General features: G+C 44.8%; 2 protein-coding genes across 7 annotated transcripts in view; one reads left to right on the forward strand and one right to left on the reverse strand.

The window, feature by feature from the left end:
* Nucleotides 1-1353: 1353 nt before the first annotated feature.
* On the reverse strand, nt 1354-20989 carry ufc1 (ubiquitin-fold modifier conjugating enzyme 1). 4 transcript variants are annotated; one of them, XM_036967448.2, is made up of 7 exons: nt 20839-20989; nt 17190-17318; nt 15991-16058; nt 11098-11161; nt 5496-5572; nt 5332-5422; nt 1354-2357 (listed from the first exon to the last, which is right to left on the reverse strand). In XM_036967448.2, exons 1-7 carry the CDS (start codon nt 20872-20874, stop codon nt 2277-2279), a joined length of 546 nt encoding a protein of 181 aa, XP_036823343.1. In that variant the 5' UTR covers nt 20875-20989; the 3' UTR covers nt 1354-2276. The 4 variants fall into 4 exon arrangements, with proteins under 4 accessions (XP_036823343.1, XP_036823342.2, XP_036823344.1 ...); XM_036967447.2 differs by lacking the exon at nt 20839-20989 and adding an exon at nt 17487-17728; XM_036967449.2 differs by lacking the exon at nt 20839-20989 and adding an exon at nt 17426-17550.
* LOC110519737 (mitochondrial import receptor subunit TOM40B) overlaps nt 17541-24704 on the forward strand; it is a 46501-nt gene continuing 39337 nt past the window's right edge. Inside the window, exons 1-4 of one of the 3 annotated variants that reach the window (XM_090226284.1) lie at nt 17541-17677; nt 21655-21848; nt 23831-23898; nt 24187-24279. In XM_090226284.1, coding sequence (XP_090082410.1) covers nt 21668-21848; nt 23831-23898; nt 24187-24279 — 342 coding nt within the window. In that variant the 5' untranslated portion in view covers nt 17541-17677; nt 21655-21667. Of the gene's footprint in view, nt 17678-21091; nt 21277-21654; nt 21849-23830; nt 23899-24186; nt 24280-24704 lie in introns of those variants that run through there. The other 2 variants (XM_090226286.1, XM_090226285.1) reach the window with 2 other exon arrangements.

A 24704-nucleotide genomic window follows, 5' to 3' on the forward strand; every position in this document is an offset into this window, starting at 1 on the left:
ATTCTTCCAAAGTTGTGGCAAAATGGCTTAAGGACAACAAAGTCAAGGTATTGGAATGGCCGTCACAAAGCCCTGACCTCAATCCTTTATAAAATTTGTGGGCAGAACTGAAAAAGCATGTGCGAGCAAGGAGGCCTACTAACCTGACTTCGTTACACCAGCTCTGTCAGGAGCAATGGGCCAAAATTCACTGACTAAGTGACTAAGATACCGTAGAATAGAATACAGTACATATGAGATGAGTAATGCCATTAATAAAGTGACTAGTGTTCCATTCCTTAAAGTGGCCAGTGATTCCTAGTCTATGCCTATAGGCAGCAGCCTCTAATGTGCTAGTGGTGGCTGTTTAACAGTCTGATGGCATTGAGATAAAAGCTGTTTTTCAGACTCCCGGTCCCTGCTTTGATGCACCTGTACTGACCTCACCTTCTGGATGATAACGGGGTGAACAGGCCGTAGCTCGGGTGAATGATGTCCTTGATTAAAAAAAAATGCCTTCCTGTGACATCGGGTGCTGTAGTTGTCCTGGAGGGTGGGTAGTTTGCCCCCAGTAATTCGTTGGGTAGACCGCACCACCCTCTGGAGAGCCTTGTGGTTGCGGGCAGTGGAGTTGCTGTACCAGGAGGTGATACAGCCCAACAGGATGCTTTCAATTGTGCATCTGTAAAAGTTTGTAAGGGTTTTAGGTGACAAGCCACATTTCTTCAGCCTGAGGTTGAAGAGGTTCTGTTGCGCCTTCTTCACCACATTGTCTGTGTGGGTGGACTATTTCAGTTTGTCAGTGATGTATACACTGAGGAACTTGAAGCTTTCCACCTTCTCAACTGCTGTCCAGTCGATGTGGATAGGGGGGTGCACCCTCTGCTGTTTCCTGAAGTCCACGATCATCTCCTTTGTTTTGTTGACATTGAGTGAGAGGTTGTTTTCCAGGCACCACACTACCAGAGACCTCACCTCCTCTCTGTAGGCTGTCTTGTCATCGTTGGTAATCAAGCCTACTACTGTATTGTCATCTGCAAACTTGATTGAATTGGAGGCGTGCATAGCCATGCAGTCATGGGTGAACAAGGAGTACAGGAGGGGGCTAAGCACACACATCAAAACACAGATATAAAACACATGACAGGTATCAAATCAGAACACGTAAAACACATGACAGGTATCAAATCAGAACACATAAAACACATGACAGGTATCAAATCAGAACGCATAAAACACATGACAGGTATCAAATCAGAACGCATAAAACACATGACAGGAATCAAATCAGAACACATAAAACACATGACAGGAATCAAATCAGAACACATAAAACACATGACAGGTATCAAATCAGAACACATAAAACACATGACAGGTATCAGACATGTTTTATTACAGGAGACACAGGAGCAACATTCTGTCAACTCAAACACTGAAGTTTGCTTCTCAGCCATGTGACTAAATATCGTAAAACACCCATTTTCTAGAGGAATCTAGGCTGAGATTCAATCCAACATGGTGTTATCCTGTTTTCTAGAGGAATCTAGGCTGAGATTCAATCCAACATGGTGTTATCCTGTTTTCTAGAGGAATCTAGGCTGAGATTCAAGCCAACATGGTGTTATCCTGTTTTCTAGAGGAATCTAGGCTGAGATTCAATCCAACATGGTGTTATCCTGTTTTCTAGAGGAATCTAGGCTGAGATTCAATCCAACATGGTGTTATCCTGTTTTCTAGAGGAATCTAGGCTGAGATTCAATCCAACATGGTGTTATCCTGTTTTCTAGAGGAATCTAGGCTGAGATTCAATCCAACATGGTGTTATCCTGTTTTCTAGAGGAATCTAGGCTGAGATTCAATCCAACATGGTGTTATCCTGTTTTCTAGAGGAATCTAGGCTGAGATTCAATCCAACATGGTGTTATCCTGTTTTCTAGAGGAATCTAGGCTGAGATTCAATCCAACATGGTGTTATCCTGTTTTCTAGAGGAATCTAGGCTGAGATTCAATCCAACATGGTGTTATCCTGTTTTCTAGAGGAATCTAGGCTGAGATTCAATCCAACATGGTGTTATAGTGCGACATTTAAAAGGTCATTTCTGATTGAGCTGACAACTGCAGAGTTTAACTTGAATGTGAACGCAGGAACATTGCCTTTTAAAGCAACAGAAGAGTGAGTGGTCACATGTCGGTAGCCACATCATTAGTCTGTTTTCTGGTTCTCAGAACAAACAGCAGCATCACCTTCACTGGGACCACACCAGTAAACATGTTCCCAAAGAGGGAAGGGGGTCTCAGCTTCCCTGCTGCTCTCTGTGTGTGATCAGTCCTTTAGAGATCAGGTCTGGAATCTCCACCGCCAACCACGGACCCAACTACATACACGGAGAGAGAGGTCGTCAGTTAGGTTGTTAGTTACTGGACATAGAGCTGTGAAGAAGTAAGTATACCCCTTGAAAGTTGAGTCTGTGTGTCTCTGTGTGCTACAGTTCTCTGTGTGTGTGTGTGTGTGTTATAGTTGTGTGTGTGTGTGTCTGTGCTGTAGTTGTGTGTGTGGGTCTCTGTGCTATAGTTCTGTGTGTGTGTGTGTCTCTGTGCTATAGTTCTGTGTGTGTGTCTCTCTGTGCTATAGTTCTGTGTGTGTCTCTGTGCTATAGTTCTGTGTGTGTCTGTGCTATAGTTCTGTGTGTGTCTCTGAGCTATAGTTATGTGTGTGTCTCTCTGTGCTATAGTTCTGTGTGTGTCTCTGTGCTGTAGTTCTGTGTGTGTGTCTCTCTCTGTGCTGTAGTTCTGTGTGTGTGGGTCTCTGTGCTGTAGTTATGTGTGTGTGGGTCTCTGTGCTGTAGTTCTGTGTGTGTGGGTCTCTGTGCTGCAGTTCTGTGTGTGTGGGTCTCTGTGCTGTAGTTCTGTGTGTGTGGGTCTCTGTGCTGTAGTTCTGTGTGTGTGGGTCTCTGTGCTGTAGTTCTGTGTGTGTGGGTCTCTGTGCTGAAGTTCTGTGTGTGTGGGTCTCTGTGCTGTAGTTCTGTGTGTGTGGGTCTCTGTGCTGTAGTTCTGTGTGTGTGGGTCTCTGTGCTGTAGTTCTGTGTGTGTGGGTCTCTGTGCTGTAGTTCTGTGTGTGTGGGTCTCTGTGCTGTAGTTCTGTGTGTGTGGGTCTCTGTGCTGTAGTTCTGTGTGTGTGGGTCTCTGTGCTGTAGTTCTGTGTGTGTGGGTCTCTGTGCTGTAGTTCTGTGTGTGTGGGTCTCTGTGCTGTAGTTGTGTGTGTGTGGGTCTCTGTGCTGTAGTTCTGTGTGTGTGGGTCTCTGTGCTGTAGTTCTGTGTGTGTGGGTCTCTGTGCTGTAGTTCTGTGTGTGTGGGTCTCTGTGCTGTAGTTGTGTGTGTGTGGGGGTCTCTGTGCTGTAGTTCTGTGTGTGTGTGGGTCTGTGTGCTGTAGTTCTGTGTGTGTGTGTGTGTGTCTCTGTGCTGTAGTTCTGTGTGTGTGGGTCTCTGTGCTGTAGTTCTGTGTGTGTGTGGGTCTCTGTGCTGTAGTTCTGTGTGTGTGTGGGTCTCTGTGCTGTAGTTCTGTGTGTGTGGGTCTCTGTGCTGTAGTTCTGTGTGTGTGGGTCTCTGTGCTGTAGTTCTGTGTGTGTGGGTCTCTGTGCTGTAGTTCTGTGTGTGTGGGTCTCTGTGCTGTAGTTCTGTGTGTGTGGGTCTCTGTGCTGTAGTTCTGTGTGTGTGGGTCTCTGTGCTGTAATTCTGTGTGTGTGGGTCTCTGTGCTGTAGTTCTGTGTGGGTCTCTGTGCTGTAGTTCTGTGTGTGTGTGGGTCTCTGTGCTGTAGTTCTGTGTGTGTGTGGGTCTGTGTGCTGTAGTTATGTGTGTGTGTGTCTCTGTGCTGTAGTTCTGTGTGTGTGGGTCTCTGTGCTGTAGTTCTGTGTGTGTGTGGGTCTCTGTGCTGTAGTTCTGTGTGTGTGTGGGTCTCTGTGCTGTAGTTCTGTGTGTGTGTATGTGTGTGTGTTATAGTTCGCGTGTCTCTGTGTTATACAATACTGTGTTACTCCAAGCAGTTTAGTCACCTCAACTTGCTCAATTTCCACATTATTCATTATGAGATGTAGTTGAGGTTTAGTGAATGATTTGTCCCAAATACAATGCTTTTAGTTTTTGAAATATTTAGGACTAACTTATTTAATTGTAATTTTTCAGTGTTATATGTTAACTTTCTGTCAATAGTATTGACATGAAGATCGAATATCCATATGTCCAAAAACAACTTTTAAGGGGGTATACATACTTCCTCACAGCTCTGTGAATAGTACAGTCAGTAGTACAGCCTAGTAACACAGAACTATAACACATAACTATAACACAGAGAGACACAGAACTATAACACAGAGCTATAACACAGAGCTATAACACAGAACTATAACACAGAACTATAACACAGAGACACAGAACTATAACACAGAGAGACACAGAACTATAACACAGAGCTATAACACAGAACTATAACACAGAACTATAACACAGAACTATAACACAGACACACACAGAACTATAACACAGAGACACACAGAACAATAACACAGAACTATAACACAGAGAGACACAGAACTATAACACAGAGCTATAACACAGAGACACAGAACTATAACACAGAGACACAGAACTATAACACAGAACTATAACACAGACACACACAGAACTATAACACAGAGACACACAGAACAATAACACAGAACTATAACACAGAGAGACACAGAACTATAACACAGAGCTATAACACAGACACAGAACTATAACACAGAGCTATAACACAGAGAGACACAGAACTATAACAGAGCTATAACACAGAGCTATAACAGACACACACAGCTATAACACAGAGCTATAACACAGAGCTATAACACAGAGCTATAACACAGAGACACACAGAACTATAACACAGAACTATAACAGACACACACAGAGCTATAACACAGAGCTATAACACAGAGAGACCCAGACCTATAACACAGACACACACAGAACTATAACACAGAAACACACATAACTATAACACAGAGCTATAACACAAAGCTATAACACAGAGCTATAACACAGAGCTATAACACAGAGCTATAACACAGAGCTATAACACAGAGCTATAACACAGAACTATAACACAGAACTATAACACAGAGCTATAACACAGAGACACAGAACTATAACACAGAGCAATACACAGAGCTATAACACAGAACTATAAAACACAGACAACTTTTCAGGGGGTGTACTTACTTCCTCACAGCTCTATGAATAGTACAGTTAGTAGTACAGCCTAGTCTAGTGTAACAGAACTCACACACACACACACACACACACACAGCACGTACCCCCAGGGCCATCAGGTGAGCCAATCCAAACTTCGGTACGTTTCGCGCCCACAGGGGTTTGAAGTGGTCCGTCAGACAAATCTTCCCCCCCCTGCAACAAGACAGGAACCATGTCACCCTGCACCACTCTTCATCACAGTGGGCCGTCTGTGTGTGTTTCTTACCTGTACATTTTGGCCGTTTTCCCGTCCAGCTCTGGGATGGCGACCTCAGGGGCGGTGGACGGGTATGTTACAGGAATCTGACCAGTCAGGAGAGACAGGAGTGTGTCAGGGCTATAGGCTGGTGTGTGTTCAGGCTGGTGTGTGTTCAGGCTGGTGTGTGTCAGGGCTATAGGATGGTGTGTGTCAGGGCTATAGGATGGTGTGTGTCAGGGCTATAGGATGGTGTGTGTCAGGGCTATAGGATGGTGTGTGTCAGGACTATAGGCTGGTGTGTGTCAGGACTATAGGATGGTGTGTGTTCAGGCTGGTGTGTGTTCAGGCTGGTGTGTGTCAGGGCTATAGGATGGTGTGTGTTCAGGCTGGTGTGTGTTCAGGCTGGTGTGTGTTCAGGCTGGTGTGTGTCAGGGCTATAGGATGGTGTGTGTCAGGGCTATAGGATGGTGTGTGTCAGGGCTATAGGATGGTGTGTGTCAGGACTATAGGCTGGTGTGTGTCAGGACTATAGGATGGTGTGTGTTCAGGCTGGTGTGTGTTCAGGCTGGTGTGTGTCAGGGCTATAGGCTGGTGTGTGTCAGGGCTATAGGATGGTGTGTGTCAGGACTATAGGATGGTGTGTGTCAGGGCTATAGGATGGTGTGTGTCAGGACTATAGGATGGTGTGTGTCAGGACTATAGGATGGTGTGTGTCAGGACTATAGGATGGTGTGTGTCAGAACTATAGGATGGTGTGTGTCAGGACTATAGGATGGTGTGTGTCAGGACTATAGGATGGTGTGTGTCAGGGCTATAGGATGGTGTGTGTCAGGACTATAGGATGGTGTGTGTCAGGGCTATAGGATGGTGTGTGTCAGGGCTATAGGATGGTGTGTGTCAGGGCTATAGGATGGTGTGTGTTTAGGCTGGTGTGTGTCAGGGCTATAGGATGGTGTGTGTCAGGGCTATAGGATGGTGTGTGTCAGGGCTATAGGATGGTGTGTGTCAGGGCTATAGGATGGTGTGTGTCAGGACTATAGGATGGTGTGTGTTCAGGCTGGTGTGTGTCAGGGCTATAGGATGGTGTGTGTCAGGGCTATAGGATGGTGTGTGTCAGGGCTATAGGATGGTGTGTGTCAGGGCTATAGGATGGTGTGTGTCAGGACTATAGGATGGTGTGTGTCAGGGCTATAGGATGGTGTGTGTCAGAGCTATAGGATGGTGTGTGTCAGAGCTATAGGATGGTGTGTGTCAGGGCTATAGGATGGTGTGTGTCAGGGCTATAGGATGGTGTGTGTCAGGACTATAGGATGGTGTGTGCCAGGGCTATAGGATGGTGTGTGCCAGGGCTATAGGATGGTGTGTGTCAGGACTATAGGATGGTGTGTGTCAGGACTATAGGATGGTGTGTGTCAGGACTATAGGATGGTGTGTGTCAGGACTATAGGATGGTGTGTGTCAGGACTATAGGATGGTGTGTGTCAGGGCTATAGGCTGGTGTGTGTCAGGGCTATAGGCTGGTGTGTGTCAGGACTATAGGATGGTGTGTGTTCAGGCTGGTGTGTGTTCAGGATGGTGTGTGTCAGGGCTATAGGATGGTGTGTGTCAGGACTATAGGATGGTGTGTGTCAGGGCTATAGGATGGTGTGTGTCAGGGCTATAGGATGGTGTGTGTCAGGACTATAGGATGGTGTGTGTCAGGGCTATAGGATGGTGTGTGTTCAGGCTGGTGTGTGTCAGGACTATAGGATGGTGTGTGTCAGAACTATAGGATGGTGTGTGTCAGGGCTATAGGATGGTGTGTGTCAGAACTATAGGATGGTGTGTGTCAGGGCTATAGGATGGTGTGTGTCAGGACTATAGGATGGTGTGTGTCAGAACTATAGGATGGTGTGTGTCAGGACTATAGGATGGTGTGTGTCAGGACTATAGGATGGTGTGTGTCAGGACTATAGGATGGTGTGTGTCAGGACTATAGGATGGTGTGTGTCAGGACTATAGGATGGTGTGTGTCAGGACTATAGGATGGTGTGTGTCAGGACTATAGGATGGTGTGTGTCAGGACTATAGGATGGTGTGTGTCAGGGCTATAGGATGGTGTGTGTCAGGGCTATAGGATGGTGTGTGTCAGGGCTATAGGATGGTGTGTGTCAGGGCTATAGGATGGTGTGTGTCAGGGCTATAGGATGGTGTGTGTCAGGGCTATAGGATGGAGTGTGTCAGAGCTATAGGATGGTGTGTGTCAGGGCTATAGGCTGGTGTGTGTCAGAGCTATAGGCTGGTGTGTGTCAGAGCTATAGGCTGGTGTGTGTCAGGGCTATAGGCTGGTGTGTGTCAGGGCTATAGGCTGGTGTGTGTTCAGGCTGGTGTGTGTCAGAGCTATAGGATGGTGTGTGTCAGGGCTATAGGATGGTGTGTGTCAGGGCTATAGGCTGGTGTGTGTCAGGGCTATAGGATGGTGTGTGTCAGGGCTATAGGATGGTGTGTGTCAGAGCTATAGGCTGGTGTGTGTTCAGGCTGGTGTGTGTCAGGACTATAGGATGGTGTGTTTCAGGGCTATAGGCTGGTGTGTGTTCAGGCTGGTGTGTGTCAGGGCTATTGGCTGGTGTGTGTCAGGGCTATAGGCTGGTGTGTGTCAGGGCAATAGGATGGTGTGTGTCAGGGCTATAGGATGGTGTGTGTCAGGGATATAGGATGGTGTGTGTCAGGGCTATAGGATGGTGTGTGTCAGGGCTATAGGCTGGTGTGTGTCAGGGCTATAGGCTGGTGTGTGTTCAGGCTGGTGTGTGTCAGGGCTATAGGCTGGTGTGTGTTAGGGCTATAGGCTGGTGTGTGTCAGGGCTATAGGCTGGTGTGTGTCAGGGCTATAGGCTGGTGTGTGTCAGGGCTATAGGCTGGTGTGTGTCAGGGCTATAGGCTGGTGTGTGTCAGGGCTATAGGCTGGTGTGTGTCAGGGCTATAGGCTGGTGTGTGTCAGGGCAATAGGATGGTGTGTGTCAGGGCTATAGGATGGTGTGTGTCAGGGCTATAGGATGGTGTGTGTCAGGGCTATAGGATGGTGTGTGTCAGGGCTATATGATGGTGTGTGTCAGGGCTATAGGCTGGTGTGTGTCAGAGCTATAGGATGGTGTGTGTCAGGGCTATAGGATGGTGTGTGTCAGGGCTATAGGCTGGTGTGTGTCAGGGCTATAGGCTGGTGTGTGTCAGGGCTATAGGCTGGTGTGTGTCAGGGCTATAGGCTGGTGTGTGTCAGGGCTATAGGCTGGTGTGTGTCAGGGCTATAGGCTGGTGTGTGTCAGGGCTATAGGCTGGTGTGTGTCAGGGCTATAGGCTGGTGTGTGTCAGGGCTATAGGATGGTGTGTGTCAGGGCTATAACAAGGCGTGTGTCAGGGCTATAACAAGGCAATAGGGCTATAACAAGGCAGTAGGGCTATAACAAGGCATTAGGGCTACAACAAGGCAGTAGGGCTATAACAAGGAGGTAGGGCTTTAACAAGGCAGTAGGGCTATAACAAGGCAGTAGAGCTATAACAAGGCAGTAGAGCTATAACAAGTCAGCAAGGCTATAACAAGGTAGTAGGGCTATAACAAGGCAGTAGGGCTATAACAAGGCAGTAGGGCTATAACAAGGCAGTAGGCTATAACAAGGCAGTAGGCTATAACAAGGCAGTATGGCTATAACAAGGCAGTATGGCTATAACAAGGCAGAAGGGCTATAACAAGGTAGTAGGACTATAACAAGGCAGTAGGGCTATAACAAGGCAGTAGGACTATAACAAGGCAGCAATGCACACAAGGCAGTAGGACTATAACAAGGAGGTAGGGCTATAACAAGGCAGTAGGTTATAACAAGGCAGTAGGGCTATAACAAGGCAGTAGGGCTATAGCAAGGAGGTAGGGCTATAACAAGGCAGTAGAGCTATAACAAGGCAGTAGGGCTATAACAAGGCAGTAGGGCTATAACAAGGCAGTAGGGCTATAACAAGGCAGTAGGGCTATAACAAGGCAGTAGGGCTATAACAAGGCAGCAGGGCTATAACAAGGCAGCACTGCACACAAGGCAGTAGGACTATAACAAGGCAGCAATGCACACAAGGCAGTGGGACTATAACAAGGCAGCAATGCACACAAGGCAGTAGGGCTATAGCAAGGCAGTAGGGCTATAGCAAGGCAGCAATGCACACAAGGCAGTAGGGCTATAACAAGGCAGTAGGACTATAACAAGGAGGTAGGACTATAACAAGGAGGTAGGGCTATAGCAAGGCAGCAGGACTATAACAAGGCAGCAATGCACACAAGGCAGTAGGGCTATAACAAGGCAGTAGGGCTATAACAAGGCAGTAGGACTGTAACAAGGCAGTAGGACTGTAACAAGGCAGTAGGGCTATAACAAGGCAGTAGGGCTATAACAAGGCAGCAGGGCTATAACAAGGCAGCACTGCACACAAGGCAGTAGGACTATAACAAGGCAGCAATGCACACAAGGCAGTGGGACTATAACAAGGCAGCAATGCACACAAGGCAGTAGGGCTATAGCAAGGCAGTAGGGCTATAGCAAGGCAGCAATGCACACAAGGCAGTAGGGCTATAACAAGGCAGTAGGACTATAACAAGGAGGTAGGACTATAACAAGGAGGTAGGGCTATAGCAAGGCAGCAGGACTCTAACAAGGCAGCAATGCACACAAGGCAGTAGGGCTATAACAAGGCAGTAGGGCTATAACAAGGCAGTAGGGCAGTAGGGCTATAACAAGGCAGTAGGGCTATAACAAGGCAGTAGGACTATAACAAGGCAGTAGGGCTATAACAAGGCAGTAGGGCTATAACAAGGCAGTATGGCTATAACAAGGCAGTAGGGCTATAACAAGGCAGTAGGGCTATAACAAGGCAGTAGGACTATAACAAGGCAGTAGGCTACATGCAAATGTTCGTTCCATAGGGAAAACACGGTTGTCAAAAGAGCACTACGCATGCGAGCGGTTTCATGAGACAGATGAAATGATCCGTTAGAAATGTAGACAGAGGAGATAAACTAGCATGGGTTGGTATTATGACTAGAATTGTTCCTTTGGCTTCTGAACAATGAAAGAAAGTTGATAACCAATAGAACATGAAGGAAAAGGGCTACTGGTTTCAATGGTATATAGAAGTCTTTATTAAATAATAGACTACTGGTTTCAATGGTATATAGAAGTCTTTATTAAATAATAGCCTGCCTGTTTGGTCTGATTCTGGCTACTTGAAGCAAGGTGAGACATGCCTCATAATATGTAGTAAAACGCTCAGGTTTCAAACCATTCAGTATTTGTTTTTTAAATGCATACTGTCTCCTGCTCATTGCAATGTGGTGTGTGACGTGCTGATGAAGCCTGGCTAGTTGCACTTGAATTGCTGTTTTTAAACATGCTTTGCATTAAGCCTGTTTCACTCCAGCAGCAACCCCCAGATGTTTGATGACCTGTAGCAGCAGCTCTCACTACATCGACTAGTACTTCAAAATCAATGAATAGGCTAAATGCATTATTTTGCAAAGGGATTATTATTATTTTTCAAACAATTTGATTGATCTGCTTTATTTTTGCCCAAAAGCCGGCTACCTGAAACCTTGGTGTGGTGCGTGTGTACTTACATCAAACTCCATGTCGAACTCATACTTCAGGAGGTCATGAATGTACCAGCACTTCCCAAACCACCTGGCAACAACACCACCCAAGATTGGTCAGTTGACGACAACACCACCACCACCACACACAGGATTGGTCAGATGACAACAACACACAGGATTGGTCAGACGACAACAACACACAGGATTGGTCAGACGACAACGACACACAGGATTGGTCAGACGACAACGACACAGGATTGGTCAGACGACAACGACACAGGATTGGTCAGACGACAACGACACAGGATTGGTCAGACGACAACGACACAGGATTGGTCAGACGACAACGACACAGGATTGGTCAGACGACAACGACACAGGATTGGTCAGACGACAACGACACAGAGGTTTGACTGAAATGACGGACTAAAACTAGACAAATTGTCGACTCGTAATAACTAAAACTAACAAAAGATTAAATTACTAAATTGTAACTAAGACTAAAAGTGTGTGTGTGTTAGTGTTGCACGGTAAACCGAAACATTGGTACTTTTCCGATACTAGAAAATAAAAAACGGTTCTGGACTAGAATTTGTTTTATTTTTCGAAACTTCTGTTAAATGGGTCTCACGTTGTATACTGATTGAGAGGGTCAAGTCTAGCAGTGCAGCCTATGTCCCCTAGCATGAACACCACCTCTTCCCTGATCAACTTTCTCATTGCTAGAGCTAACTCTTAAGCCTGTCCTCAGGAAGAACCACTGCACTGGGAGTCTGGGCTGCATCATGTTAGCTCTCTGGCCTGTCCTGAGGAATAACCACTGCACTGGGAGTCTGGGCTGCATCATGTTAGCTCTCTGGCCTGTCCTGAGGAAGAACCACTGCAGTGGGAGTCTGGGCTGAGTTGTTAGCTCCCTAGCCTGTCCTGTGGAAGAACCACTGCAGTGAGAGTCTGGGCTGAGTTGTTAGCTCTCTGGCCTGTCCTCAGGAAGAACCACTGCAGTGTGAGTCTGGGCTGAGTTGTTAGCTCTCTGGCCTGTCCTGAGGAGGAACCACTGCACTGGGAGTCTGGGCTGCATCATGTTAGCTCTCTGGCCTGTCCTGAGGAATAACCACTGCACTGGGAGTCTGGGCTGCATCATGTTAGCTCTCTGGCCTGTCCTGAGGAAGAACCACTGCAGTGGGAGTCTGGGCTGCATCATGTTAGCTCTCTGGCCTGTCCTGAGGAGGAACCACTGCACTGGGAGTCTGGGCTGCATCATGTTAGCTCTCTGGCCTGTCCTGAGGAATAACCACTGCACTGGGAGTCTGGGCTGCATCATGTTAGCTCTCTGGCCTGTCCTGAGGAAGAACCACTGCAGTGGGAGTCTGGGCTGAGTTGTTAGCTCTCTGGCCTGTCCTAAGGAGGAACCACTGCAGTGGGAGTCTGGGCTGAGTTGTTAGCTCCCTAGCCTGTCCTGTGGAAGAACCACTGCAGTGGGAGTCTGGGCTGCATCATGTTAGCTCTCTGGCCTGTCCTGAGGAATAACCACTGCACTGGGAGTCTGGGCTGCATCATGTTAGCTCTCTGGCCTGTCCTGAGGAAGAACCACTGCAGTGGGAGTCTGGGCTGAGTTGTTAGCTCTCTGGCCTGTCCTAAGGAGGAACCACTGCAGTGGGAGTCTGGGCTGAGTTGTTAGCTCACTAGCCTGTCCTGAGGAAGAACCACTGCTCTGAGTCTGGGCTGAGTTGTTATCTTCTGTGCAGCATGAGTGGAGAGCTAACACGCTTGAATAATGCAACACATCATGTAGAAATGTTGAAACTGTAAATTACCGTTCGCAACACAATGTCCATACAGGCTTCAACACTTTACAATGCAAGAAGATACCGGTAGCTTCCAGCTTTGCAGGCTAACTTCCCTTTCTAGTATACAGCTGATGCTAACATCAATTTACTAACCTAGAACTTTGTTTTGGACCATAACGCAAAATAATGCTGATTTTCACAACTTTGTTCTACATGACCAAAAGTATGTGGACACCTGCTCGTCAAACATCTCCTTCCAAAATTATGACCGTCAATATGGAGTTAGTCCCCACCTTTGCTGCTGTAACAGCCTCCACTCTTCTGGGAAGGCTTTCCACTAGATGTTGGAACATTGCTGCTATAACAGCCTCCACTCTTCTGGGAAGCCTTTCCACTAGATGTTGGAACATTGCTGCGGGGACTTGCTTCCATTCAGCCACAAGGGCATTAGTGAGGTCGGGCACTGATGTTGGGTGATTAGGCCTGGCTCGCAGTCGGTGTTCCAATTCATCCCAAAGGGTTTCGATGGGGTTCTTTAACACCATCCAAACCATTTCTGTATGGACCTTGCTTGTGCATGGAGGCATTGTCATGCTGAAACAAGAACGGGCCTTCCCAAACTGTTGCCAAAGTCTAGAATGCTGTAGCATTAAGATGTCCCTTCACTGGAACTAAGGGGCCCGAACCATGAAAAACAGCCCCAGACCATTATTTCTCATCCACCAAACTTTACAGTGGGCACCATGCAATCGGGCAGGTACTATTCTCCTGGCATCCACTGAACCCATTAATCTGTCGGACTGCCAGATGGTGAAGCGTGATTTATCACTCCAGAGGACGTGTTTCCACTGCCCCAGAGTCCAATGGCGGTGAGTTTTACTCCAGTCCAGCTTACGCATGACATTGCGCATAGTGATCTTAGGCTTGTGTGTGGCTGCTCGGCCATGGAAACCCATTTCATGAAGCTCCCAACCAACAGTTATTGTGCTCATTATGTGAGCTTGTGTGGCCTACAACCTTGTGGCTGAGCTGTTCTTGCTCCTAGATGTTCCCACTTCACAGCACTTACAGTTGACTGGGGCAGCACTAGCAGGGCGGAAATTTTAGGAACTGACTTTTTGGAAAGGTGGCACCCTATGAAGGTGCCACGTTGAAAGTCAATGAACTCTTCAGTACGGGCCATTTTACAGGCAATGTTTGTCTATGGAGATTGCATGGCTGTGTGCTCAATTTTATACACCAGTCAGCAATGGGTGTGGCTGAAATAGAAACCACTAATTTGAAGGGGTGTCCACATATACTTTTGGCCACGTAGTGTCTCTGCCTCACGTCTCCTTCTTCACCGAACCAACGGACTCCGTTTGCAAAGCTGTGAACGAAGTCATTACTGCTGCACTTTTAGAAAAGATATTGCTTCTTCCAAACGGAAGGGAAACAGATTGTTTTTCCTTCTGTAGCCGTGTGAAATTAGCCAAAACAAGCTCAATAACTCAATTAACGTCCAAACTCCTATTGAATATGCATTCACCTGTATTGTGAATAGACCTATGCTACATCTTGATTTACCCAGTTTATCAATAGACTTACCAATCAAATAAATGATTACCATTAATGTTATGTAATTAGATTGTTTTAACCAAAGTCGAATGAATTGTTTGATTGATTGATGCATGCTTAAAAAAAAATGTCAAAGGTAATGATATTGAACTCTACAGATCTGTCTGGATCAAGTCCTACTCTGTGACTTTGGCTAATACGCCTTCTTTATTTGTCTTGGTATTGAGTATCGTGATGGTATCATTGTGGTATTGAGTATCGTGATGGTATCGAGTATCGTGAAAGTATCATTGTGGTATCGAGTATCGTGATGGTATCATTGTGGTATCGAGTATCGTGATGGTATCGAGTATCGTGATGGTATCGAGTATCGTGATGGTATCGAGTATCGTGATGGTATCATTGTGGTATCGAGTATCGTGATGGTATCATTGTGGTATCGAGTATCGTGATGGTATCATTGTGGTATCGAGTATCGTGATGGTATCGAGTATCGTGATGGTATCGAGTATCGTGATGGTATCGAGTATCGTGATGGTATCATTGTGGTATTGAGTATCGTGATGGTATCATTGTGGTATCGAGTATCGTGATGGTATCATTGTGGTATCGAGTATCGTGATGGTATCGAGTATCGTGATGGTATCATTGTGGTATTGAGTATCGTGATGGTATCGAGTATCGTGATGGTATCGAGTATCGTGATGGTATCATTGTGGTATCGAGTATCGTGATGGTATCGAGTATCGTGATGGTATCATTGTGGTATCGAGTATCGTGATGGTATCGAGTGCCGTGATGGTATCGAGTATCGTGATGGTATCATTGTGATATTGAGTCTCGTGATGGTATCGAGTATCGTGATGGTATCATTGTGGTATCGAGTATCGTGATGGTATCGAGTGCCGTGATGGTATCGAGTATCGTGATGGTATCATTGTGATATTGAGTCTCGTGATGGTATCATTGTGGTATTGAGTAACGTAATGGTATCATTGTGGTATCGAGTAACGTGATGGTATCGTTGTGGTATCGAGATGGTATCGTTGTGGTATCGAGATGGTATCGTTGTGGTATCGAGATGGTATCGTTGTGGTATCGAGATGGTATCGTTGTGGTATCGAGATGGTATCGTTGTGGTATCGAGATGGTATCATTGTGGTATCGAGTATCGTAATGGTATCGAGATGGTATCGAGTATCGTGATGGTATCATTGTGGTATCGAGTACCGTGATGGTATCATTGTGGTATCGAGTATCGTAATGGTATCATTGTGGTATCGAGTATCGTGATGGTATCATTGTGGTATCGAGTAACGTGATGGTATCGTTGTGGTATCGTGATGGTATCGTTGTGGTATCGTAATGGTATCATTGTGGTATCGAGATGGTATCGAGTATCGTGATGGTATCGAGTATCGTAATGGTATCGTTGTGGTATCGTGATGGTATCGTTGTGGTATCGTAATGGTATCATTGTGGTATCGAGATGGTATGGAGTATTTTGATATTAAACCTAGTAACAAAGTAAAAATGCTGGTATCGTGACAACACCAGTGTTTGTGTGTCAGACCTGGTTCCCTCCTTGTTGGACTCCAGGCGGAACCAGTCGTTGTCTGCTGTCTTGTTGTTCTCCACATACTGTCAACAACAAACAACATATTGTAAACACCAACCAAACAGCAGTATTCATATAGTGTGGGAAAAATAATTCCTTCAAGGTAGGTAGGTAGGTAGGCTAGCTATAGCCCTGTCTTCAGTAGGCAGGCTAGCTATAGCTCTGTCTTCAGTAGGCAGGCTAGCTATAGCTCTGTCTTCAGTAGGCAGGCTAGCTATAGCTCTGTCTTCAGTAGGTAGGCAAGCTATAGCTCTGTCTTCAGTAGGTAGGCTAGCTATAGCTCTGTCTTCAATAGGCAGGCTAGCTACAGCTCTGTCTTCAGCAGACAGGCTAGCTACAGCTCTGTCTTCAGCAGACAGGCTAGCTATAGCTCTGTCTTCAGTAGGTAGGCTAGCTATAGCTCTGTCTTCAATAGGCAGGCTAGCTACAGCTCTGTCTTCAGCAGACAGGCTAGCTATAGCTCTGTCTTCAGTAGGTAGGCAAGCTATAGCTCTGTCTTCAATAGGCAGGCTAGCTACAGCTCTGTCTTCAGCAGACAGGCTAGCTATAGCTCTGTCTTCAGTAGGCAGGCTAGCTATAGCTCTGTCTTCAGTAGGTAGGCAAGCTATAGCTCTGTCTTCAGTAGGTAGGCTAGCTATAGCTCTGTCTTCAATAGGCAGGCTAGCTACAGCTCTGTCTTCAGCAGACAGGCTAGCTACAGCTCTGTCTTCAGCAGACAGGCTAGCTATAGCTCTGTCTTCAGTAGGTAGGCTAGCTATAGCTCTGTCTTCAGTAGGTAGGCAAGCTATAGCTCTGTCTTCAGTAGGCAGGCTAGCTATAGCTCTGTCTTCAGTAGGTAGGCTAGCTATAGCTCTGTCTTCAGTAGGTAGGCAAGCTATAGCTCTGTCTTCAGTAGGCAGGCTAGCTATAGCTCTGTCTTCAGTAGGCATAGCTGTAAATCATAGCAGCTGGTTAGTTAGTAGCTGGGTGGATAGCAGCTGGTTAGTTAGCAGCTGGTTAGTTAGTAGCTGGGTGAATAGCAGCTGGTTAGTTAGCAGCTGGGTGGATAGCTCAGCTCCGGCGGGTGACACGTCGTTAGTTAGCTAGAAACTCTCCTGTTCGGCTTCCGGGTTTCTGTTTTACCGGCCCCTGTCCGTGTCCCGTCCCGGTCCTACCTTGATGAGGGCCAGGTACTCCTCTCGGAGCCGCTGCACCCAGAGCTCCTTGTCCCGGGGACCGGAGTTGGTCTTGAGCAGCGGGATCTCCGACACCGCCCTCCGAGTCGCGTCGTCCGCCATCGCGCTCTGGAAGGGAGAAAAATGACAGATTGGAAATAACACCGGTCCAGTGCTCAGAAAAATACTATTTGATGTATATACAATAACGAGACCGTCCAAAATAACCCCGTTACCACTGTTTAAAACACAAATCTGGGTGTTTCTGAGCTGTAAATAAAAACACGTCGTCGGTACCAAAACTACTTGTTCCGTGTTTTTAGAGGGAAGTATGTGGCTGCGGACATTCTGGGGAATGAAGTTGCGGTTGCACATCTTTTGGAGGTGGACCTCGGCACTCAGCATCTTCATCCCCCACCCAAAACCTTCATCTGTTTCAGCTCCTTTTGTTTCTCTACTCTCCGTTCCTCCGGTTCGTCGCATCGGACGTAAGTAGGACCGCAGAGAGAGAGATGGTGTGTGTTTATATGACAGCCTCGCTACAAGCTACTATACTTTCACAGGACTGGTAAGGTCACAGGAGCTGCTCCGGCAGGAGGAGCCTTCAGAGCAGAACCTCTAAGTCCAGGTGTATTTACATCTTACCCTAGGAGGTCCGAGCTACTGCTAGTTTTCTATTCTACCGGGTAATTAATTACAATCACTTGTTGCACTACGTCTAAATAAATCCTGAAAACTGGAGCTGGCTTTGACGTTAAGATTTTAATTTAAGAGCTGTAGTCTACTGGATGCCTGCTGTCTACCCTATAATACCATCTATATTATGAATTTAAGAGCTGTTGTCTACTGGATGCCTGCTCTCTACCCTATAATACCACCTATATTATGAATTTAAGGGCTGTTGTCTACTGGATGCCTGCTCTCTACCCTATAATACAGGGGTGTCAAAGTCAAATGGACGGAGGGCCAAATAAAAAAATCAGCTACAAGACGAGGGCCGGACTGTTCGAATGTTCATTGAAAAATTTTTAAATGACGCATATAGTCTAGTGAACCTAATTGAACCTACTGAAAACCTAACAAATATATTACAATATGATCAGATAAATAAAGCAATATTTTCTTATGGCTCTGTCAGTAATCTTTAATTTTCAACAGACACAAAAGACAAATTTCCTTTATATAAATATCCCCATAACATGAACATTAAATGAAAGAAACCGGTATTCAAGGCACCATCAGTAGACTATATTTTCTATTTTAGCAAAAGTGGGCTAAATTTACTTCAAAGAAAAAACAATAATAGCAATTTTCTATCATCCACTCAACTGAAATATTTTTAAAATATAATTGGATTGAAATACAAAAAAATAAAGTGCAAAAATCTATTAATCAAAAACAACACTTTGTTTAAGGAGAAGTAACATGCAGTGAAAACAAATATTAAATTTTAACTTTTAAACTTGAACTGAGTAAAAACTCTAAATATGTGATTGCACAGTAATGTTCACTTGTTTGAGGTTGAGGGTGATACTTGGTGGTGTCCCATCTTTTCCACAAGTTCATCAATGTTCGGGGTAAGGCTCTGAGCTGAAGAAATCCTCAGAATTGAGTGGAGGTGTTCAGCAGTAAGTCGACTTCTGTGTGATGTTTTGTTCAGGTTCATCAAAGAAAACAGTTGTTCACACAGGTATGTGCTGCCAAACATAGACAACGTTTGAGCAGCCTGGATGCGCAGCTGGGGCATTGTGCCGGGGAGGAAACGGGCGAACTCCGCAGCACCCACTGCCGCATATTTTGCCCTCAGTGCATCATTGCATTGGAGGTCAATCAACTCCATTTGGAGGTTTGGTGGTGAGCTTTCCACGTCAACAGCAAATGGGTTACCGAGCAGTTCCAACCTGCTTTTTTGTGCTTCAAAGTCAGCAAATCGGCGTCGAAAGTCAGCGGCAAGCATACCTATTTTATCAGCCAACTGTGTGCTCGGGAACGCACTGGTAGAGAGCTTCTCTTTCATGGTCTGGCAGCTGGGAAAGTGGCTCAAATTTTCTTTCCGCATCTGCGTCTCCCACAGAGTCAGTTTGGTTTTAAATGCCTTCACTGTACTGTACATATCAGAGATGACACGATCCCGACCCTGCAGCTGCAAGTTTATTGCATTCAGATGACTCGTAATGTCACACAGAAAAGCCATTTCACACAGAAACATTTCGTCTCGGAGTTGTGTTGTGTCTTTCCCTTTGCTGTCCAAGAACAGACAAATCTCCTCACGAAGCTCGAAACATCTTTGAAGCACCTTTCCCTGGCTTAGCCATCGCACCTCTGTGTGATAAGGCAAATCACCATGCTCCGTTTCTAACTCCGTCAGAAATGCCTTGAACTGGCGGTGATTCAAACCTTTGGCTCTGATAAAGTTAACTGTGCGCGTGATGATGCTCATTACATGCTCCATTTTCAAGGCTTTACCGCACAACGCTTCCTGGTGTATGATACAATGATAAGCTGTCAGCTCACCTGTCGCGTTTTCCTCTTGCATCTTTTCCCGTATCTTCGCCACCAGTCCGCTCCTGTGTCCACACATCGCAGGTGCTCCGTCGGTTGTCAAACCCACGAGTTTTTCCCAAGGCAGCTCCATCTCATTTACACATCTTGACACCTCTTCATACAAATCATGCCCCGTAGTTGTGCCATGCATAGGACGTAAAGCCAAAAACTCCTCTGTCACGCTTAGGTTGGAGTCCACTCCGCGGATGAAAATTGACAACTGGGCAATGTCAGAAATGTCGGTGCTCTCATCCACAGCCAAGGAATATGCAATAAAATCTTTTCCCTTTTTCACAAGCTGCTCTTTTAGATTGATGGACAACTGGTCTACTCTCTCGGCAATGGTGTTTCTGCTCAGACTCACATTTAAAAAGAGTTGCCTTTTTTCTGGGCAAACTTCGTCACAAACTTTAATCATGCAGTTTTTGATGAAATCCCCCTCCGTAAATGGCCGGGCTGATTTAGCGATCTCTTCTGCCAAAATAAAACTGGCCTTGACAGTTGCGTCCGCGTGTGTGTCCGCGTGTTTCGTTTCATAATGTCGTCTCAGATTATACTCTTTCAGTACCGCCACACTTTCTCCACACAGAAGACACACAGGTTTTCCAGCTACCTTCGTGAACATATACTCCGACTCCCACCTTGTTTGAAACCCCCGGTTCTCAGTATCCACCTTCCGTTTTGCCATTTTTGATGGGTATCTGAAAGTTAATTTTACTGTGATGCTGACGACTGCTGTGCCAATAAATATTGAAATGAAGCAGCCTACTGCTCGGTGCGTCACCTTTGCATTGTGGGAAATGTAGTATTGGTGCGTGTAAAAGATCTGCGGGCTGCCGGCTTGCTGCGGGCCGGTTCTAATAATAAATCAAGATCATCCCAGGGGCCGTAAAAAACCTTCTTGCGGGCCGGATGTGGCCCGCGGGCCTTGACTCTGACATATGTGCTATAATACCACCTATATTATGCCATACTGACATTACCTGCTCATGTATGTGACTATATAATACAACTTCTATAAGAAATGCATGAGTTTTGTATAAATGCTTGTTCTAAGTGCATGATGCTTTACCCAGTCTAAATGTTCTATAATAAAAGGCTCTACCTGGTCAAGTCCACGTCTGCAGTGACCGTGCAGCATGTACAGTGCTTCAGCCTCTGCAAATGTCAGGCCATTTATACTTCTTGGCTTCGAGGAGCAGTGCAGAGCTGTTGAGTAGACCTGTTGTGAAGGAAGTTGCCAAGGAAGTGAGATTGTGTTTATACAGGATCTCCCACTCCCACATACCTTCAACCAATCATGTCAATGCAGAGCTATACGGAGCCCTCCGCATTGTTACAACATTTGTTAGCTGCACAGTGATGCGGTACGGAGCTGAATTTGGCCTCTGCGTGCCTCTTGGTGGATCCACAATTGCGTCACACCCTCTATACGAAGCAACCACATTTTCGGATCAAGCATAAATTGGCTTTTACTGCCCAGTAATAGGCCAGTGTTGATGCCGTGGGGAGGGCAGTGACCATTGGCTGTCTGTTTATACAGGTTAGATAAAGACCTGAGGTTGTGTGTGTGTCATGGTGTGTGTTTCTGGTGTGTGTGTTATCGCTGGACGTGTTTAACTATACTTGTGGGGACCAGAAGAATAGTAAACTAACAAACATTTGACCAACTGGGGACATTTTGTTAGTCCCCACAAGGTCAAATGCAATTTCTAGACGGTTAAGGTTAGAATTAGTGTTCGAGTTAGGAGCTAGGGTTAGGTTTAGTGTTAGGGTACAGGTTAGGGAAAATAGGATTTTGAATGGGAGTGAATTGTGTGTCCCCACAAGGTTACTTGTACAATACTGTGTGTGTGTGTGTGTGTGTGTGTGTGTGTGTGTGTGTGTGTGTGTGTGTGTGTGTGTGTGTGTGTGTGTGTAGGTGTGGAGCCCTCATGGGCAGTGTTCTGGCCTTGGCTGGTGCGGGCCGTCAGAACTGGCCTTTCTCCTCGGACACACCCCCTACCCAGTGGGACACGCCCCTTCCTCACTGGGATACGCCCCCTCGCTGGGAGAGGAGGGACGGACGCCTCCCCAACCCCGGGAGCTTCCATGCCCTGCATCACTCGTGCAAGGGTAATATTACTACTACTATACTACTAGTACTACTACTACTACTACTATTATTACCACTACTATACTACTAGTACTACTACTATACCGTAACTACTACTACTACTACCATTATTACCATTACTATACTATTACTACTATACTGCCATTACTACTACTATACTACTAGTACTACTACTATACCGTAACTACTACACTATTACTATTACTACTATACTGCTAGTACTACTGCTATACTATAACTACTACTACTACTACTACTACTACTACTACTACTACTACTACTATTATTACCACTACTATACTATGACTACTATACTGCTATTACACTACTATACGATAACTACTAATACTACGAATACTACTATTATTAACCACTACTATACTAGTACTACTATACTTCTATTACTACTACTATACTACTAGTACTACTACTATACCGTAACTACTACACTATTACTATTACTACTACTGTACTATTACTACTATACTGCTATTACTACTGCTATACTATAACTACTACTACTACTACTACTATTATTACCACTAGTATACTTCTATTACTACTGCTATACGATAACTACTAATACTACTAATACTATTATTAACCACTACTATACTATTACCACTATACTGCTATTACTACTACTACTATACTCCTAGTACTACCACTACTAATATACTACTATTATTACTACTGCTATCACCACTACTATACTATAACTACTACTACTATTATTACTACTGCTATCACCACTACTATACTATAACTACTATTACTACTATTATTACTACTGCTATCACCGCTACTATACTATAACTACTATTACTACTATTATTACTACTGCTATCACCACTACTATACTATAACTACTATTACTACTATTATTACTACTGCTATCACCACTACTATACTATAACTACTATTACTACTATTATTACTACTGCTATCACCACTACTATACTATAACTACTACTATTACTACTATTATTACCACTACTATACTGCTATTACTACTGCTATACGATAACTACTAATACTACTAATACTATTATTAACCACTACTATACTATTACTACTATACTGCTATTACTACTACTACTATACTCCTAGTACTACCACTACTAATATACTACTATTATTACTACTGCTATCACCACTACTATACTATAACTACTATTACTACTATTATTACTACTGCTATCACCACTACTATACTATAACTACTACTACTATTATTATTAATACTATACTATAACTACTACTACTACTACTATTATTATTATTACTATACTAGAACAACTACCACTATTATTATTACTACTATACTATTACTACTACTATTATTACTACACTACTATAACTACTACTACTGTTATTATTACTACTATACTATAACTACTACTATTATTACTACTATACTATAACTACTACTACTATTATATTTATACTATAACTACTACTACTACTACTACTATTATTATTATTATTACTATACTATAACTACTAATACTACTACTACTACCACTACTACTACCACTACTATACTACTACTACTACTACTACTACTACTACTACTACTACTACTACTATACAACTACTACCACTACTATACTACTACTACTACTACTACTACTACTACTACTACTACTATACAACTACTACCACTACTATTATACTACTACTACTACTATATTACTGCTACTATTCTACTACTACTACTACTATTATTCTACTACTACTACTATACTACAACCACTACTATACTACTACTGTTGCTACTATACTTTTACTATTACTATATGCCATAACTACTATTAGTACTACTCTTACTACTACTATACAGCTACTACCACTACTATACTACTACTATTTATATTATACTTTTAAATTATTACTACTATACCATAACTACTGTTAATACTACTACTACTAACACCATGCTGCAGAGACCATGTGTCCTAATCTCTCTGTCTCTCTCTAGATGTGTTCCCACAGCAGATTGAAGGAGTAAAGATGATGGTCAACAAAACCCTCAGCAGCTTCTTCAAAGTTAGTAGTACATAATAATACATGGGATTGAATACAATACAACACAAACACACACTTCTCACCCCATTTTTATGATTTTGATTCTCTGTGTAATTAATTGGATCGTCTGTGCGTGTGAATGTGTGTCTGTGTGTGCGTGTGTCTGTGTGTGTGTGTGTGTGTCGTGTGTGTGTGTCTGTGTATGTGCATGTGTCTGTGTGTGTGTGCGTGTGTTTGTGTGTGTGCGTGTGTCTGTGTGTGTGCGTGTGTGTGTGTGTGTGTGTGTGTGTGTTTGTCTGTCTGTGCCAGGCCAGTCATACCTTCCACCTCAGTGCAGTGAGTCCGTCTCAGTACCGCTTCCATGTGGAGCACCGTCAGTCTGACAGTCACGGCAAAGATACGGTTAGTCACCTAACCTGTCTACCTACCTGTCTACCTGTCTGCCTGTCCTCTGAACTACCTATCTACTTGTCTACCTGTCTACCTACCTGTCTATCTACCTGTCTAACTACCTGTCTACCTGTCTGCCTGTCCTCTGAACTACCTATCTACTTGTCTACCTGTCTACCTACCTGTCTATCTACCTGTCTAACTACCTGTCTACCTGTCTGCCTGTCCTCTGAACTACCTATCTACTTGTCTACCTGTCTACCTACCTGTCTAACTACCTGTCTACCTGTCTGCCTGTCCTCTGAACTACCTATCTACTTGTCTACCTGTCTACCTACCTGTCTAACTACCTGTCTACCTGTCTGCCTGTCCTCTGAACTACCTATCTACTTGTCTACCTGTCTACCTACCTGTCTAACTACCTGTCTACCTGTCTG

Source organism: Oncorhynchus mykiss, chromosome 29 (assembly GCF_057628025.1).
Source record: "Oncorhynchus mykiss isolate SJ-2025 chromosome 29, ASM5762802v1, whole genome shotgun sequence".
Classification (NCBI taxonomy): Eukaryota; Metazoa; Chordata; class Actinopteri; order Salmoniformes; family Salmonidae; genus Oncorhynchus; species Oncorhynchus mykiss.

What these genes read in the sequence shown, in the direction of transcription:
- ufc1 (XM_090226287.1), bottom strand. Translation starts at nt 17,672, where the DNA reads ATGCGACGAACCGGAGGAACGGAGAGTAGAGAAACAAAAGGAGCTGAA. An exon ending in AGTACCTGGCCCTCATCAAG is followed by an intron (nt 16,059 to 17,189) that starts GTAGGACCGGGA and finishes TGTTGTTGACAG; the next exon opens with TATGTGGAGAACAACAAGAC. An exon ending in CTCACCTGATGGCCCTGGGG is followed by an intron (nt 2,358 to 5,331) that starts GTACGTGCTGTG and finishes CCGTGTATGTAG; the next exon opens with TTGGGTCCGTGGTTGGCGGT.